The sequence below is a fragment of the Gymnogyps californianus genome, chromosome 3, assembly GCF_018139145.2.
Source record: "Gymnogyps californianus isolate 813 chromosome 3, ASM1813914v2, whole genome shotgun sequence".
In the NCBI taxonomy this organism is placed as follows: Eukaryota; Metazoa; Chordata; class Aves; order Accipitriformes; family Cathartidae; genus Gymnogyps; species Gymnogyps californianus.
The window spans coordinates 46,372,714-46,390,357 of NC_059473.1; the positions used below are offsets into that span (position 1 = coordinate 46,372,714).

General features: G+C 38.9%; 1 protein-coding gene across 1 annotated transcript in view; it reads right to left on the reverse strand.

The window, feature by feature from the left end:
- ABCB10 (ATP binding cassette subfamily B member 10) overlaps positions 1–17,644 on the reverse strand; it is a 29,634-nt gene that overhangs the window by 7,661 nt on the left and 4,329 nt on the right. The window contains exons 2-7 of the mRNA XM_050894221.1: positions 10,810–11,010; positions 10,266–10,468; positions 8,451–8,585; positions 6,686–6,832; positions 5,774–5,909; positions 3,212–3,307 (exon numbers count right to left, since the gene is read on the reverse strand). Coding sequence (XP_050750178.1) covers positions 3,212–3,307; positions 5,774–5,909; positions 6,686–6,832; positions 8,451–8,585; positions 10,266–10,468; positions 10,810–11,010 — 918 coding nt within the window. The remainder of the gene's footprint in view (positions 1–3,211; positions 3,308–5,773; positions 5,910–6,685; positions 6,833–8,450; positions 8,586–10,265; positions 10,469–10,809; positions 11,011–17,644) is intronic.

The window sequence follows — 17,644 nt, forward strand, 5'->3', positions numbered from 1 at the left end:
TTCGTGAATTCCAGTGCAGGGAGACAGAAGCAGAACAGAAATGTGAAACACAGCATTTCAAAAGAACCCCTCTGTAGTAACCAACTCAAAAAATAAAACTCCATTCTTTCTGTGCTGCTGTGGCAAAGAAAGCCAACAGGATGCTGGGTTGCATCAATAAGGGCATCACCAGCAGAGATAAAGTTGTCATTATCCCACTCTACTCAGTGCTTGTGTCCTGGTTTCAGCTAGGATAGAGTTAATTTTCTTCCTAGTAGCTGGTATAGTGCTGTGTTTTGGATTTAGTAGGAAAATAATGTTTATAACACACTGATGTTTTTAGTTGTAGCTAAGTAGTGTTTATACTAAGTCAAGGATTTTTCAGCTTCTCATGCCCAGCCAGCAAGAAGGCTGGAGGGGCACAAGAAGTTGGGAGGGGACACAGCCAGGACAGCTGACCCAAACTGGCCAAAGGGATGTTCCATACCATATGACATCATGCCCAGTATATAAACTGGGCGGAGTTGGCTGGGAGGGGTGGATCGCTGCTTGGGAACTGACTGGGCATCGGTCGGTGAGTGGTGAGCAATTGCATTGTGCATCACTTGTTTTGTATAGTCTAATTCTTTTAGTATTATTATTGTCATATTATTATTATCATTATCATTATTTTTCATTCCTTTCTGTCCTATTAAACTGTCTTTATCTCAACCCACAAGGGGTTGTTTTTTTTTCGATTCTCTTCCCCATCCCACTGGGGGGGGAGTGGGTGAGCAGCTGCGTGGTGCTTGGTTGCTGGCTGGGGTTAAACCACGACAACTTGTCAGGCCACACCTGGAATACCGTGTTCAGTTTTGGTCCCCGGTATACAAAAAAGATGTGGGCAGGCTAGAGAGGGTCCAGAGAAGGGCCACAAAGATGATCAAAGGACTGGGAAGCCTGCTGTGTGAGGAAAGGCTGAGAGAACTGGGTTTGTTCAGCCTTGAGAAAAGAAGGCTTAGGGGAGACCTTATCACCATGTTCCAGTATTTAAAGGGTGGCTACAAAGAAGACAGAGACTCCCTTTTTACGAGGAGTCACATGGAAAAGACAAGGGGTAATGGGTACAAGTTACTCCCGGGGAGATTCCGATAGGACACAAGAGGAAAATTTTTCACAATGAGAACAATCAGCCATTGGAATCATCTCCCCAGGGAAGTGGTGGATCTCCCAACATTGGATACTTTTAAGACTCGGCTGGACAAGGTGCTGGGCTATCTTGTCTAGACCGTGCTTTTGCCAAGAAAGGTTGGACCAGATGATCCTTCAGGTCCCTTCCAACCTGGGATTCTGATTCTATGATTCTCTAAAGCCAGAGCTCACTCAAAAAATCTGTTAGGTCTGTTGCATGTTCTTTTCTGACTCTTCCTCTTAGAGCAGCCCTTACAAAGTTTCCAAATTAGAGGACCATATAAAACTTGGAGAGAAACTAGTGTTGACAGCTCACCTAGATTCTGCTATGTCGCATTTCTTAACAACATACAGAGCTGGTGAACACTCATGCACGACTTTTGCTTAGTGGGATGCAGCTGATTAAATAAAACAGCAATTCACACAGAAAGTAACTTCTACAAGCAGCTCATTGAACTACTTTGATGGACACAGGCAAACGCTGTTTATACAAAATATACTCAGTACTGGAGGGTGTTGTCTAGCTTCCGAACAATAAAGCTGTAAATAAGGCGTTGCTGGCAATATATTTTTATTTACTATATTTAAATATTATTAAATATTCTAAAAATATTTAATTATACTATTTAAATAATTAAATATTATTAAATATTATTTTAATGCTTATTAATATTTAATTTTTATATTTGTTTAAATGTTACTATGTTTAAATAGTTATTTAAAAGGCAGATTTATAGATGAAGTTTGCATGTGTTCTTTTGGGGATTTGAATACTACATCAGCAAGCCTCCATAAAAAGCAAACTTCCATAAAAATCTAACACCTCTCAAAGGTGAGCACATTCTTCTATAAACATACTGATAAAAACAGATGTGATTTCAGACTCACAAGCCTATCTTTAGGCCTAAAGCAGGCCATGAAAAGAATTCAGATGTGAATGATTGATCTGCCACAAAAATTGCTTGTTTCTCCTCACACTTTCAACAATGTCAAACTTGATTAATAAAGGACATTGCCTCCCCTTCAAAACTTACTTGTTCATATCCTTAGAACATTGCAGCTATATGAAAAATATTATGTTCATGTTACCAGGTCCAACACTACACATGTCAAACTAGGAGATTGCCTAGTATGGCAGGCTGCTCATGCAGCAAAAGGCCCATAGCTCCCTTACCCATACCTGAATTAGGTAAGCCATGTGCTAGAGTGGCTCCTTGCCCCTCTAAAGAAGGGAGAAATGTGGGCAGTGCTACTGTGAGGGGAGGGGTGCAAATCATTCCAAAAGCCACACCTGCTGTACCTGCACATCCACACTCTCCCAAGAAGCAGGACTCCCCACCTCAGCTCCACTCCTTCCTTCCTTTCATTCCCCAGTCATGCCTCAGTCCCCCACTCCCATGGCAGAACTCCTCAAAAATTCAGTTTGGCACGTGCTGCTGAAAGGCCTCAAACTGTTTGCGCTTGCAAGTTAGGTTTCAAATCAACATGTCTTACTAAGGAACTGTTTTCACTGGATCAGTATGAACTGTTTAAACTTGCCATACTCTTAATGAAAAACACCTGGTTTTGAGAGCTTCTCTTTTCAGACTGCTAATTTCTTAGCCATTAGAGATGAGCATGGTAAACCTTTTAGTGGAAATATGAGATACAGCCATCTGAGAGTTCCTCCCTCCCCTCCTTTTTCTTCCTTCCACTCTTTTCACTCTAAAGCTGATCCAAGAGAAAGTGGTGATGACATCAAAGAAATATTCCAAGAAGCTAGAAATGAGCATGTCCTCAGTCACATAACTTTCAAAGTAATATATTTAAAAGCATATTCTGAGTTAATTAAAGAAAAAAGAAAAAACCCACCAAATTTTCAGCTTCTAAAATTTCTGATTGAAGGAAATTTTCATCATCTGTTTCATCGTTAGGAAAAGTCACAAGAATTACCACTGTATCTAGTTTCTTTCAAAAGAATGTAAGTCAGTACTACCTTTAAGTATTACACACATCCTTCTGAAGTACTGGTGACCAATAAGAGAAAAATCAACCTATGAACAGTAACAAACCAAGGACCCACCATTAAATGGAAGTTCGGGCTTCCTTTCAATAAGTTCCCATAGACGTCCACCAGCACCTAGCCCTTTCATTAGCTCAGAATAAAAGGAACTTAGACCTAAACAAAAAGCAGAACAGTATTATGCATCCATATGGAATGGAAGACATAGGAGACATAAAATTTGCATTATACTTTTCATCACCAGCATTGAAGCATCAGATGTGTAGGGGATCTTTCACTCCAATACACTATCAAACATGTTGATTTAAATCCTATCTAGTCTCACTTGAGAGCTACCAATAACCCTTACTCACCATTCTTATTTATATCTGTAAAACAAGTCATTCTGAAGAAAAAAGAAGAAAACGTTAATACATTTAAGCTTGCATATACTCAAAAGCAAAGGAACTCTTTTTCATTCATCTGTCAGGAAGAATAGCATCCAACTTTACAGAAACGGCCTTACATACAACCAGCTATATTTTCAAAATCATTCAGTAGAACGGAGCATTCTGAATGCCCTTCTTTGTCAGACAGGGTTATACTACTACAGGGAAGCCTGGCTGAGTCAGCCACAGGGGAGGGAGAGCACAAAACCCAAGGCTGAACTGACGCTTGAGAAGCTATGTGGAGAATGGACAACGTAAAGAAATACGTCTCCCAACTCAGTGTGCTTCAACCGTTACTGGAGAAAGCAAAAGCTAAGGACAAGGCCTGCATATAGTACTGGGTCCCAGCTCTTAGCAGCTGTGTGAATCATCTTGGAGCTGGCTTGGCTGAAGGGCTTTCCAGTTGAAATAAACACAAAAACCAACCTAGAACCAAAAATGGAGTAAGACATAAATATAAAATGTCTTATTTCTTCATTTTTTGTGTGTCTTGCAAAATGGAGTAACCAATTTCAAAATCTCTGAATTCCAACAGAATAAACATGAAGATTAAATCACTTCCACCTTAAAATGTGTATAGTGTTAAGAGTGATTTCAGGAGGGCAGAAAACCCAAGGTATATTAAAATAGGTTTACTGGTTTATTCTTGCAGAGCAACAAGCCCAGCACAAGGTCATGAGTCTGTAAGTGTAGACAGGGCATTTCATCACGCTGCTGCTGAGGACTATCTGAAAGCTTGCAACACAAGGCACCAGCCATGGTGAGAAGCTGTCTGCTTGGAAAAAAGAGCCAAAGCACCTACATCCTAGAGCAGGGCACAGGGGAGAAGGCATGAGCCTCACAGAGCGCCTTGAAACTGAGACACTGAGGTTTGCAAATTCACAACCACTCATAAAAAAGCATTATATAATATGGACAGCAAATACTATTTAGAAAATGTTTTTAATTTTCATAACCTGTGTTCAGTGTTTGGTAGAAAACACAGCAAACTGTTACAACAAAAAGGGGCAAAGTCCCAAATTATGCAGTGAACTTCAGTTCATTGCATGAACTCCTATATGTATTGATGATGACATATACTGAGCAGACTTAGCACTTCGAAGATTTATATACCTTGCAGGAGTCAGGGAAGGCAGGCCTCTTGTGGCAAGACACCTTTACTTCAGAGTCCCCATAAGAATGAGCTCTGTGCAGAACTATATTCTTCAATAAGTAGAATTTAAAAGGATGTTTTTATAACAAATAAAAATTAATTCAATGACATTTTATCAGTGCTTCTAATCTTATTTTTCATTTATTTAACATTAATTTGTCCCATGTTTTCAAAGTGCCAGGTATCTGTCTGTTGACCAAACTTGGATGATTTAAGCAGATAAGAAAGAGTTTTGGTAGCTGGAGTGGGTGCCACTGGAATTTTGATATTCAAGGAAGCAGGTTTTGTGAATTTTGCCCTCAGACACATCTTTCTGCTTCTCACGATAGCAGGCTTAGTCTTAGAAAAGAAGAGTACAGACGAGCTGCATTGCCCTGATGGTCTATCAGACATAACAGACTCATTTCAAAGAAGAGCCCTTCCAAACAGTTGTCAAACTTCAAAGTACCTTATCTTCATTTTTGCCTGTATGCAGTAGTGAAGACTGCTCTGTCAAAAAGATGAACACTTTGTTTCTGGGCCAGTAGATTACAGAGTCTGAGCTTCAGAGGAGTCAGTCAGTAAGGAAAAACAAAAGGTTAGCACCAGAGTGTTGTGTTCTGCTGGCACTTCGTTTACTCTTCCAGCTCAAGACACTCTATACTGAATTACAGCTAAATTCTACATGCCTTTCTAAATAGAGTACATTTAACACAGACCCACATATTTTGTAAAAAATATACCACCAGTATTATTTCTTTACACAATATACCAAGTATCTTAATTTAGACCCAAAGAAAATTAAAGTAATATGTATCTGTCACATACACACACTGAAAAAAATAACCTCTGTATTCCTTTGGGAAAATTGAAGGCTTATATTAAGTTTTAAATTATTATTTTCATAAACTCTTCATAAAAAAAATTATGTATGATTTCTTGGGAAGATCATTTGGAAGAGACTTTTTAAGGAAGCCAGATCTCTTAAGAGCTTCCTCCCTCCCGCCCCCATACTGACTGTAACGCTTTGAAGTGAAGAAAATCTAATTTCTCATTCCATACCTCCAATGCTTATTCCAACCCAGAAAGCATACATTAGGAAAGATGAGAGTTCACCAACTGTCATGTAGGCACTGCCCATTAGTAATCCTCCTTTGTATAAGACTGAGAGGACAATTAAGTTTCCAGAAAGACCAGTCTAAGGAAAAAGAGGAAAAGGCAGCTTTTGTCACATACATCTTAAATTCCATCCTCTAAAATGTTGTTTCAGAATTTTCCTTCTAATAAAAGGATTCCCATACTATGGGTATCTAGATTTTGAGAGGACTGACTTAAATTTGAACAAAACCAATTCAAAAGCAAACCAAGCCAACAGCCAGACAGATATCCAGTGGCACTGCACTGCACTATCCAACAAACGTTCAAAAAGCAAGCAACTCTTTTTTGTTTTTTTCCCCCCAAGATGGAAAGGAACACCAAACATTATTCTCAACCATCATTAAAGGAGAACAGTTGATAGTCTGCAGTTACGTTGCAGTTTTAGAATATTATTAAGCAAACTCACTGCAAGATGTTATGGAAAAATGCAATCCCACCCTCCCTCCCTCACCTGTGCACTCCCCAGCTTCCTTTGCATTGATGCTCACCTCATCAGGAAGCCAAACCTGTAAAACGCTAAGGGTAGGGAAAGGTTTCCACTGGTTTAGTTCCCTGAATGGACTCAGATAAATAGTACCAAGCTATGGGGTGTGGGGCAGAAATAGAGGCTTAAACTGGCTTTATCATACCACTGTATCTTGAGGTGCAGTTTCACAGCAATTTAGACCGATTTAAGTCCAGTCTTCCCACAGTTTTACGTAGGTTCAATTTACACTCCATTCATTTAGTTGCAGATTTGTAAGTATCCTCATGAATTTTAAAATTATTGACACTTGGCATAACACGGTTGGTTTACTTTCATCAAAATATACTTACTGCTCCAAAGAAGCCTGCCCGAGCTAGTGCCTCTTTTTTAGCCAGCTGTAGCACATAATCAACTTTATTTGTATACTTCTTCATTTCAGCCACTTCTTGCCCAAAAGCTCGAACTGTTCTTATGTTTCCAATACGCTCTTCAGCCAACTACATTAAAGCAAAGAACAAAACAAACACACACAGACACACAATTTGGAATGTTCATATTACAGAACATTTGAAAGTTAAACCAGTATCACTACACTAATCTCCAAATACATTCCTTTGGATACCACTGGAAAATTTCTCATGCCCTCCTCTCCCCACCCCCACCCGCCCTTTTTTTTTTTAATTCTATTAAGTTAAAAGTAAACTGCATGCCCAGGCAGTTTAAAAAGAACTTCAAGATTGCCTTAAGTGCTAGCAGAGATAGAAAAATATAAAAGTAGGGTTAAAAAAACCCCTTAATTTGATGTGAACACCACACGTAAGAAAATTACTATTCACAATAACTTGCAATAACAACGTGGGGAGGGGAAAAATAAAGAGTATTATATTCTACAGAAATTATGCAAGAAAGCCTGGAGTTATTTCCTGAAACAATTCCACTCATTTGATCAAAGCAACACTGGGAATTAATTTAGCTCAACTACTAATGTCTCATTTCAACTCCGTATTTTAACTTCTAAACAGCAAAGTATTAATTCTAAAATTACCTCAATTGTAACCAATTAGACTAAGTTGTTAATAGACACTGTGATGGTCTTACAAAAGACAAGGCCCCCTTTTGTGAGTAAAAATAGGATATAAAAATACAATTCTCCTTCTTCCATCCCCCGTGCAACTTGAAAATTTGAATGGAACACTAAAATTGCCTGTTCACGTGAAGTCCCACCCCTACTTTACACAGGCATGAGCTTCCCTTCAACACAGGATGAGGAAGATAAATGGAAGAGGGCTAATCTTCCTTCTGCACAGTCAATTTGCGGAAGTCCTACAAAGGACATCCCAAGTTTAAAACAGCTGACAACTGTGGCTATTTTAACTAGATCTTTCCTAATTATATTTCTATGATTTTTAATGTTTCCCTACCCTCAGCCTGCGAGGAAAAGGTCACTGTCACTACTATTCTCTGATAGCGCTTTGCAATGTTTCAGTGCAGTCAGCAAACACAATGAAGGCCCCTCTACAACAGCCTCTTTAGAAACAACAGCTTCCTCTACTTTCCTCCCAAATATCTGGGTTACGTGCTGAGATGCCCAGAAAAGTTTAAGAAATGTTAAGCCTCATAAACATGAAAGAGCTGACAATAAGGTCAAACGTCAAGGATTCATTCCAGAGAAGGACTTACTAGCAAAGTTTTCTTAAAAGACGGATCCATCTAGGGTGCTTCTCATGGCTTCAAACTCATAACCATAGTCCAAGAAAAGTGTTTTTCAAACTCAGGTACCAAATTACACAGGACTTCATAGGTTGATTTCTTTATGCTCTCACAAAGCTAAAGCCTAACCTCCTTATCCTTTCCTACATTTCCAAGTTCTCAAGACCTGGTACCTCCACATTATATTGTTATGGACAACCAAAGCACGGTTGTTTTTCAGATCTATGAATAAGTGTTACTGATGTTTACCTTTCATACTATTCAGGTGCAAAACTACAGGCTCAGCATGGCTTAGGGCAATGAACAGCACAATTATCTTCAGAAGATCTGTAACTTCAGAGATATTAACCTAAATACGCTAGAGCAACTTTGAAGTTAATTAGAAAGTGTCTGTTAAAAGATTACCTGTGTTGCTTCTGCAAGAGAATCTTGGGTCATTTTAGTAAGTTTTCGCAAGTATCTTCCATAAATCACAGCCAAGACAGCCAAGGGTGGCACAACGCTCAGAACAAATGCAGCAAGGCTAGGAGACACAAAAAACTAGAAGAAAAAGGTATGTGTCAGGGGTTAGCGTTCAGATCAAAAATAACCACTGGAGTACTGAAGTGCAACTTCCCTCGCTACAGTTTTCTAAAACTAATAGGACTGTAATTTACTGCTGCCATGCTTTCATTTATCATGTTTTATTTCTTCCAGGCAAAATATCCATTCCTCCACAGCACTTGGGATGTATCCCATGGTTAGAACAAAGGATTACAAGCAAAGGGGTCTGGATTTAATTTCTAGCTTTCTCACTGGTTCACTGTGTGGTCTTAGCCAAGTATCTTAACCTGCCAGTAAACAGGCCTACCAGGAAATCTCTTGGGGATGCTGAAAGGTATAAGCTATTATATAGTTTCTAAAACGCTTTCACAGCTTTTAAATAGATGGTGTAATACAGAAAGTTTGAGTAGAGAAATATCGTACACTACTTCTGGGTAACCAAGTAACGGAGACACCAGTGCTCCCTAGCACCCACGAATGCTCATAACCTGGAATAATGGATTTAATTTACTGTTGCAAAACCTTATCACTCGTAATAATCATTATCAAAGCTCCTAAATAGGTTCTTTTCATAAGCTTTATTGAAATTACATCTAATGTGTTTTCATTTCATCTTGCTTTCTGTATTGAAAACAAAAATCTCCAGAAAAATTTAAAATTGACTTAATTGACAGGCTTTATAATTATTTCACAATAATCTCTTCTTTCTGGGCAAGCTTTTATAGTCCACCATTTAACACTGTATCATGGCAGCATTTTTGAGCAGAATGCCTTACATAAAGTTATTCCATTTAATCTATGGTAAGATAAAACCTTAGACTCTGTTTGCTTAGATAAATACAGAAAGCCATAATTCGTATCAGTGACAAAGTACTAAAGCTTTAAAGCTTCACAGTGGAAAGTCTTAACAGTTTCTAATCACATCAATATTGGAAGCTTATTTTTATGAGGAGACTTTTTGCTATCTGTTTATAACTCCAGGTAGACAGCAGAAATTACCACACCTTCATTTAAGACAATTACCACGAATGTATCTTTTCTCAGATAAGCATAACAAGATTAATGCCACAAAAAACATCAAGGGAAGTCAGATTTTTATGTAAACCAACTGACCACCAAGGAATATTAACTGATGCACTGCACTGAAGCCTTCATTAACACGATTCCTACCTAAATATATTCTTTACTGATGGACTAAAGCAGAAAGACTAACACTTCTTGTAAAAATCCTCAGCAGTAATTTAATATTCAGTGCTGCCTTTGCTCACCTAGGCCTTAACCATAATCAACCAACTTCAATGACTTTTACATGAGTCCCTTCACACCCTCTCTTACCTACAACCGTGGGAATGTTATCACTGATTTTAATATCTTCAGTAAGAATAGAGTTAAGCTATTTGCCTGGTATACTTTGCTTGATAAATTTGGGCAGCAACAGTAGTTCAATTCAAACCTCCATACTCCGTATTTTGGCTTGTGAGTAAACATCAAGTGGCTACAGGCACATCATCTATTGCAATGCAGTACATAAAACTTATTGTAGATAACCAGGGAAATACACTTGTATCCAAGAACACACAACAGTTTCTGGACTGAATCCCATTCACGCATTACCTAACGGAACTGAAACAAACTTGAAACTACAAGAAGTGACAAGCAGGGAAGAGACCACCATACCATCATTCCAACCCCCACAGATGCTTGTGCGCCTGCCCTGAGCCCATCTGAAAGGTTTTCAGTCACTGAACGGCCCAAGAGGGCTGTATCTGAAGATAAGCGGTTTATCAACTCTCCTGTTCTGGTCTTGTCAAAGAAAGCGGTTTCTTGCTTCAGAATAGAGGAGAACATGGTTGTTCTCAAACGTTTCACAATTCTTTGTCCTGTCAGAAACAGAAGTCAGTCAAGCACGGCACACAAGACTTTACACAGACACTGACAATATAAAAATCACAGGATTATGCAGCACTGAACAAGTCACATTACACAGTTTTAATACACCAGAAGAGAGTGAGCTTGAAGATGTCATGTAACAGTAAATAAAAATGAACAATTATTCCAGCATACTTATCTTTGCACTATTAGTTTACCTTTGATCTGGTAAAAAAAGCTACTGATTCCAAGAGGATCTCTCAGCCAGTGCCAAGAATTTATTTCAGATCATTAGATATCCTGACTCTGTGAAAAAAGATGACTCTCTACCACTTTTTGCTTCTGTTTTTACCTGCAGTCTGCATGAGGTAGACACGAGTAGCATTAGCAGCAGCACCACATAAAAAGATTCCACTCAACAAGGCACACAAGCTGGTCAGGCTGTCAGTGAAGTCTTCACTGGGATTTGTATAAATAACGTCAATAACTTTCCCCACAAAGAAAGGGGCTGACATGGTAATGACACTGGAAACTGTCAGAAAGCCAACAGCAGCTGCAAATCAACAAGGAAAAGGAAAGGAAAATTATTCTGAATTTGCAAGATCATTAATAGTACATATGAAATAATTCTTCACTTGAAATTTCTATTAAGCTTGCAAGTGCCAGTATTAAATAATCAGCGTTCTTTTAGGCCCAGTTCTGAATGGGATATTTTAAGTCACTGGATAAATTAACTTAGGCAAGGCACATTTTAAGATCCTGAAAACCTCTGTATACAATCAGTCCTGGAATTGCTTCTCTTGTCTAGCCTTCCACACCACCATCCAACAAGGTTAACTTTTCACGGATGTCATCCTTAGAGAGCATTAACAGTTACCAAATTTTCCATCTCTCTCACACAATCCCTCAACTCCTGTTTGGTTTGGGTTTTATTATTCATGCTTGATACTGTATTAAAGCTTCCAAGTGTCTACTTCTGAGATAGCAATGGACTGAAGTAAAGATCTGATCTGAGAACCGTCTAAAACATGCAATTTTATTGGGGGAAAAAAAATAACAAAAAAGCATTTGATTTACTCTTGACTGGCAAAATTTATATGCATTTATTTTGTTTTACTCTTTACTATTGTTGGTCTAAACGAAAAATAGCGTAAGTTTGAATTAGAAGTACATTTGCTGACGAGCAGAGCTCTTGAATTCCAGTTGCAAGATCACCTGTGGAACAACCTGTGTAACTCGGTATGATGCTGTATCACAGAGAGTAAGAAAATCACACTGGACCAAGACTTAGCCCTTTGAAATTTAATCTGCAAAGAAATTTCTTGAGCCAAGAACACAACTTGATTCTGAAAAGGCAAGCCAAGCTTGGAAGGCTGAGAGCTAGAAAAAAACCCATCTTAACTGAAAACTGAACAAACTTGATATGAAAACCACTGAACCACAACAAACAACGCCATTTATACAGCATAATTTTCCAACAGCCAACCCCACACTTAAAGCAACCATTCATAGGATTGCTACAGAACTACTAGCAGATAATGCCTTTAAAGGCAAAAAGACGCTGTACTGAAAATCCTGAAGTTGCCCAAGTTTTAGTTCCATTCTACTGAGCTTCTTGTATCACTTCCATGATGAAGACAGCAGAGAGCCTCACAGCAGCGCACTGCTGTAAGCAGTATGTATAACATCTGTCACAGGTGGTTTGATGCCTCTTACCACCTCCACACACACGTGGAAAGCTTTGTTTCAGTTTTTACTTGAAGTGTAAATACAGGTGTGCATTTATGATGAAGAATTCAGGGTACAAAAAAAATGCATATCTGCCACCACCTGAAGCAAACACTTCTCTGCACCTTCACGGCAGTGCCCCAGAGCAGTCCTGGGAGAGCTCCACACACTGCCCAAACAAGCTTTATCCTTGCCGTTGTGTCCAACCTGCAGCCTGCAGTTCTTATTCAAGATTTGTTTGCGATCTTTCCGTTGTGTTACACTCAGGCCAGCAAGCACGTGAAAGATAAAGGACTCAGATCTTTAACTTGAAGCTATAGAAACTGTAAGAAGCCAGAGTAGAAAGGGGAAGACTTCCTGCTGCAAACTTATGTGATCCATGCCATAGACACATCTCACAAGCCTATTATTTACTAGCTAAAACTTCATAAGAATGATTGACCTTATTAACAGGCTGGCTACACTGGTGTATTCAAGCTGTGAAGTAGCAGGGAAAAATCCAACAAAAGCCAGGTCATCTCCTGACAGGAAAAGCTGGTCTATAAGGCCGCTGGAGATGGTCAAAAGCATTGCTTATAAGCACAGTGCTGCATGGCAGCTCAGTCTCCACTAGTCCAGACAATTTCTCAGTTATGGATGGAACTGGACATATGAACTGCAGATATAAATGTTCACTGAAGGAAGAGGACTGTATGGCTAAAAATCCCGTGTGTCTCTGTCTAGTGGTACAGCCTTCCTGGCTTGGATTTACCGTCAGCTCTTCTTCATTCAAACTGGCATGGGTTTCACTGTCATTACTTCCAACAGCCTTAACTGAACTAAAAGCAAATACTAGTACATAAAACAAAGTGAAGACTACTAAACTACTTAAACATTGGACAAAGTGTCAATAATATATTGGAACAATGCAGTCCTGAAGATGAAAGCTTATATAATCCAGATGTCACTTTTAATTTTCCCCTTAAGCAATGTACCTGTCTTTATTAATTTAATCACAAATCACATGCAAAATAAGGTTCCCTAATTGAAACTTTCACTTGGATTATACCAGCAGAACAACTAGAAAATAGCACAGATGCCAAGCTGTTGCTCTTTTCTTTTTGTTTTAAACTGTTGACTAATTGAAGAAATAGGAATCAGCAAACACTCATTCTATCCCCTCATTCAAAGAAGAGCTGTCATTGTGATAACTGGCTGAAGGGGGGAGTACGAGGTGTTCAGCAACCAGATATGAAGACACTTCAGTGACACTGAAGGTTGTTACTGACAGAAAAAAGGTCAGAGTAAACTTTATAGTATTAGTTTCACATAGCTTACTCTGTTACCTAGAAAATTATGTCAAACAAAAAAGTGTATTTTGGAAGCTTTATTTTCTAGAGTAAATCTGTTTTGTAGGCTATGAGATGAAAATAAAGAAAATGAGGCACATCAGTGGAACTTATAAAACCAGGGCTACGTCAAAGTGACAACAGAAGCAAAGACAAGGTAAGCTGGCTGCAGCAGGAGCTAAGCAGTCCTCTTAGAAACGTTAGGCAAACATTTTGCTTGTCTACTTCCACAGAAATCCAGATTGCTGCACAGACAAAGTGATGCCTTTATCACTATTAAGATCAATGTACTCTCTGTTAAGGCTAAGGTGGGCTTGCTTCTTGACAGCAGATCTGCAACTTCATTTCACAGTAGATGTATTCAGGGGCAAGGAATTGGTCACCAACTGATAAACCAGGACATTTACAAGCAATAACTAGGCAGAGCTACCAGAAACCTCTCTTCAGAACATGGACTAAGTGACTCCAAAGAGTCATAAACCCATTTTCTACATGCAACACCACCACCAAGAGAGTCAAAGTTTCTAATTTTGCTGGTTCTTACCAGAGCATACTTCTCACCCAGTACAGTATGTGGAAGTGTACAAAACCAAAAAATTGCTTGCAAGCCTGTTGGGGGAAGGGCTATTTTAAACACAAATACATAAAGATTTGACCTCAGATGAATTAAGATCATTCAAGCCAATCAGGGATAAAGGACAGAAAAATGAGGTAATGATGATGTTTGGCAGTGCATGGTAACACAGCAACGGGACACTACCTAGTTTTTACTATTCAGTAAGGTTATGAATGTTACCTCCCAGAATCTTTTAAGTATTTTACTGGTTTCATTTGAAGATCAGGGCTGGCAGGCCAGAAAGCAAGCTTTGGATTTGTGAGAAGTACCCTTCTACCAGTAACCAAGAATGTCTGTCCTTTACCAGTTATCTGTGCAGTTTTATTCTAATACACAGCGACTTTTTTAGCTTAACACTGAATTTCCACAAGGGCATTTGGAGTGATGAATAAAGTCTACTGCATTCTATCATGTGCACACACAGGGATCGGGCTCTTCAGTTGTTCTTTTATGGGAGAAAAATGCACTGATAAATTTTATATTTATTGGTTAGGTAAAGTACATTTCTGTTTGGTGAACCCTGGCCCACAAGGAATTTGTTTTGGATTAATACAGGGAAGTTGAAGGACTGGTATCAACCCTGCAAAGAGTCAGCTCTGCAAATATTTATTTCAAGACAGAATCTTCTTCCAGAGTACACTGTAAGCACTTAAGGATGTTCTGTATAGTTCTAGCTTAGGTATGACTGGTGTGGTTTTCTTCCTGTGTTAAAGTAAATTCATACATGATATCTGGACTGCACCTATTATTATGCAAGAAGAACCTTCTAGAAGCATCCTCCTTACATTATTAAGAACAACTGTAATACTGTGCTCAGAAAAAAATACAGTTCATGTCTGACAGCACGGTTGTACACTGCATTCCTGGTGCATTCTGGAAAGCTGCTAGCTTTTTGAGTGCAGTTGTCTTAATTTGCAGGTATTGTCAATATACTGAATCTTGCAAGTTACTATTTCCAGTGATGATCACAGTTTTTAGAAAATGTTTATAGGAGTATTCTACAGACAGTTTGATGTAGTTATTGAATCTGTGGTGTTTTTTCTTTTGTTATTTTTTTAAGCACAAAAGAGCAGTTCGGGTTTTCAAACGGCAAAGACTGTTTTCTTTGGTACAATAACAATACAGTTGCACAACTTACTGAAAATATCTTCAAGACAGCTCATGAAAAGGCTGGCATACTGTGGGTCATCTGACTGACCAGGATTATACAACAGTTTGGAGAAATTAACGGTTGCAGAAAATGACTGTGGGACAGAATTAAATAAGAGAGACAAACAATACCTTTGAGATAACATCTCAAGAACAAGACCAGTGTCCAGGGTTTGGAGGGCACAGCGAGACAGCAGCACAGGAGTGAGCCCTGGAGTATCAGCTGGTGGCATCCCTCATGCTCAGAACATTTACACGATGTAACTTACAGAAGAAGTCGATCACCTTAAAGAAAGCCTGCTCTTTGAGTCATGAGGTGTTCAGGACTGACAGAAATCACCCTCAGTAGCTCCTCAGTGAGGCTCCTATGGTCAAACAGGACAGACCTGCCAGGAGTCCTTTGCTACGGAGCAAATAAAATATCAAGGAGCCTTTGCAGAGTAGGCTATAGATGCTTTGTCGAAAGAGCTTTCAGAGAAGGTATTTAACAACAGAAGTGTCCTTCCAGGCAGAGCAGAACACAGTGATTTGAGGAAGCCCAAGAAAGGGAAGAGCAAATAAGACTGCCACTTTGCACAGCAGAGAAGGAGGAAGAGGTAGCAAGGCACACAGCCTGACGGAAGGCCTATGCAAAGCTGTGCAAAACCTCTGCTTGAAAGCAAAGATGGAGGCTTGACCCTGACTGTAAGCAAGTATCTTCACTTTCTCTTAAGAAAGATGGTATCTCTATTTTACAAGTTGTTATTATCAATACAAACAGTACCACAAGCTGAGACCCAAAAGCAGGGTGTCACAAACAGGCCTGTTTAAGAACGCATTGAAATTTTTCTTTTTCACGTTTTTTTTGCCATTGTGGAAAATATTTGGAGAACTCATCACCCACACACAAAATGTAAAAGCAATTCAGGGTGGGGGGAAGGGGAATGCTATCATTTTTATTTCTAACAGCTTACTATCCTATCAAAACCCACAATAAAAGGATGGCTCATATAGCCAGGCTAGAATCCTCTGAATGTTTTCAACAGCTTCCCTGGACTACTATTTCAGGACAACGTACGAGTCTGTAGTTCAGATACAGAAGAAATATAGAGCTCACTCAGAAAAGTAGGAAAACACTAGTAATTTCTGTATTTTATCACAACATGTTAAAATAGCATAAACCATTAATTATGCACTCACAGAGTTCAGTTGGAGATATTTAAAAACCAGAATTCCTTTCAAAGCCAAAGTATTTTAAATTTTCTATTGTATTTTCTCATGAGATTGATTTTCCTCAGCCATAAAAAATCAGCTGTTTCTAATCACCAAATGTTGGAAAGTAATAAAATAACTAGGTTTGCAGGAGAGAGTACAGCTTCTTTGTTTTACCGTGAGCTTAAAATTAAAGCATTTAACTTGTTCATATTTATCTTGTGTAGAAGACAGTCTTTACATCAGACCAATCTAGCTATTATTCCTTCCATCTTCCCCATTTACACAAATAGTGCAGCAAAAACATTCTGCAGGGAAATTAAGTTGCAAGCACCTAACTGATCACAGTGGTCAACAGCTACGATTCCTGCAACGTCTTACGTAAGTAGCTTCATTAACAGTTCACCACCAATTTAAAACAAGGAACTGTCACCAACTAGCCACAGAAAAGCAAACTTTCTGTGCTAAAGCTACAAGGCTGCTTGGACCTTTTGTGAGTTTCATACCAAACACTGACAAAATCAGAAGTAAAACTAGGGGGGGAAACAACAAGAAAACATGTAGCCTATTTGATTTCTGCAAAAGGCACTCTGCACATGAGAAATCAATGAGTAAGTTACCCCTGTATACACCACATATAGGAATTACGATTTTAAAACCACAAGAATTGCGTTCAGAAAATTCAAGTTAAGCATGGTTGTTGAGTTGCTTTCAGATGAGCAGAACCACTTTACAGTAAGTAAATACAGTAACGAAAAACAGTGGCCACGTGGACTTGAGAGGTGGACCCAAATTTTGGCCAGGAATTTCCCAGCTACTGGGTGACAGCACAGAAACAGCAAGATTTACAAGACTGAGGTTCAATCCAGGTTCCAAAGAGAAGGGTATTCTAGTGCCTGTAAGCCCCCTCTCTGCTCCCACTAGTTTCCTTCCCATTACACAGAATTAATTTGACTCACTGTCAAAGTTGGAATGGGTGTATGAAAACTGATTTTTCAGAGAGATGCCACTTGTCTGACTTTTAATTAATTTTTAAATGGAGGGGGGGAAAGCATATCCTTAACAGTGCATGGATTGCCTGCTGATGTTCAAACTCATGCTACAAAGCTTGGAAGAGCAAAAGTTTCAAAATTAAACCATTTAAATGTTACTACAAACTAAATACATATTATCTG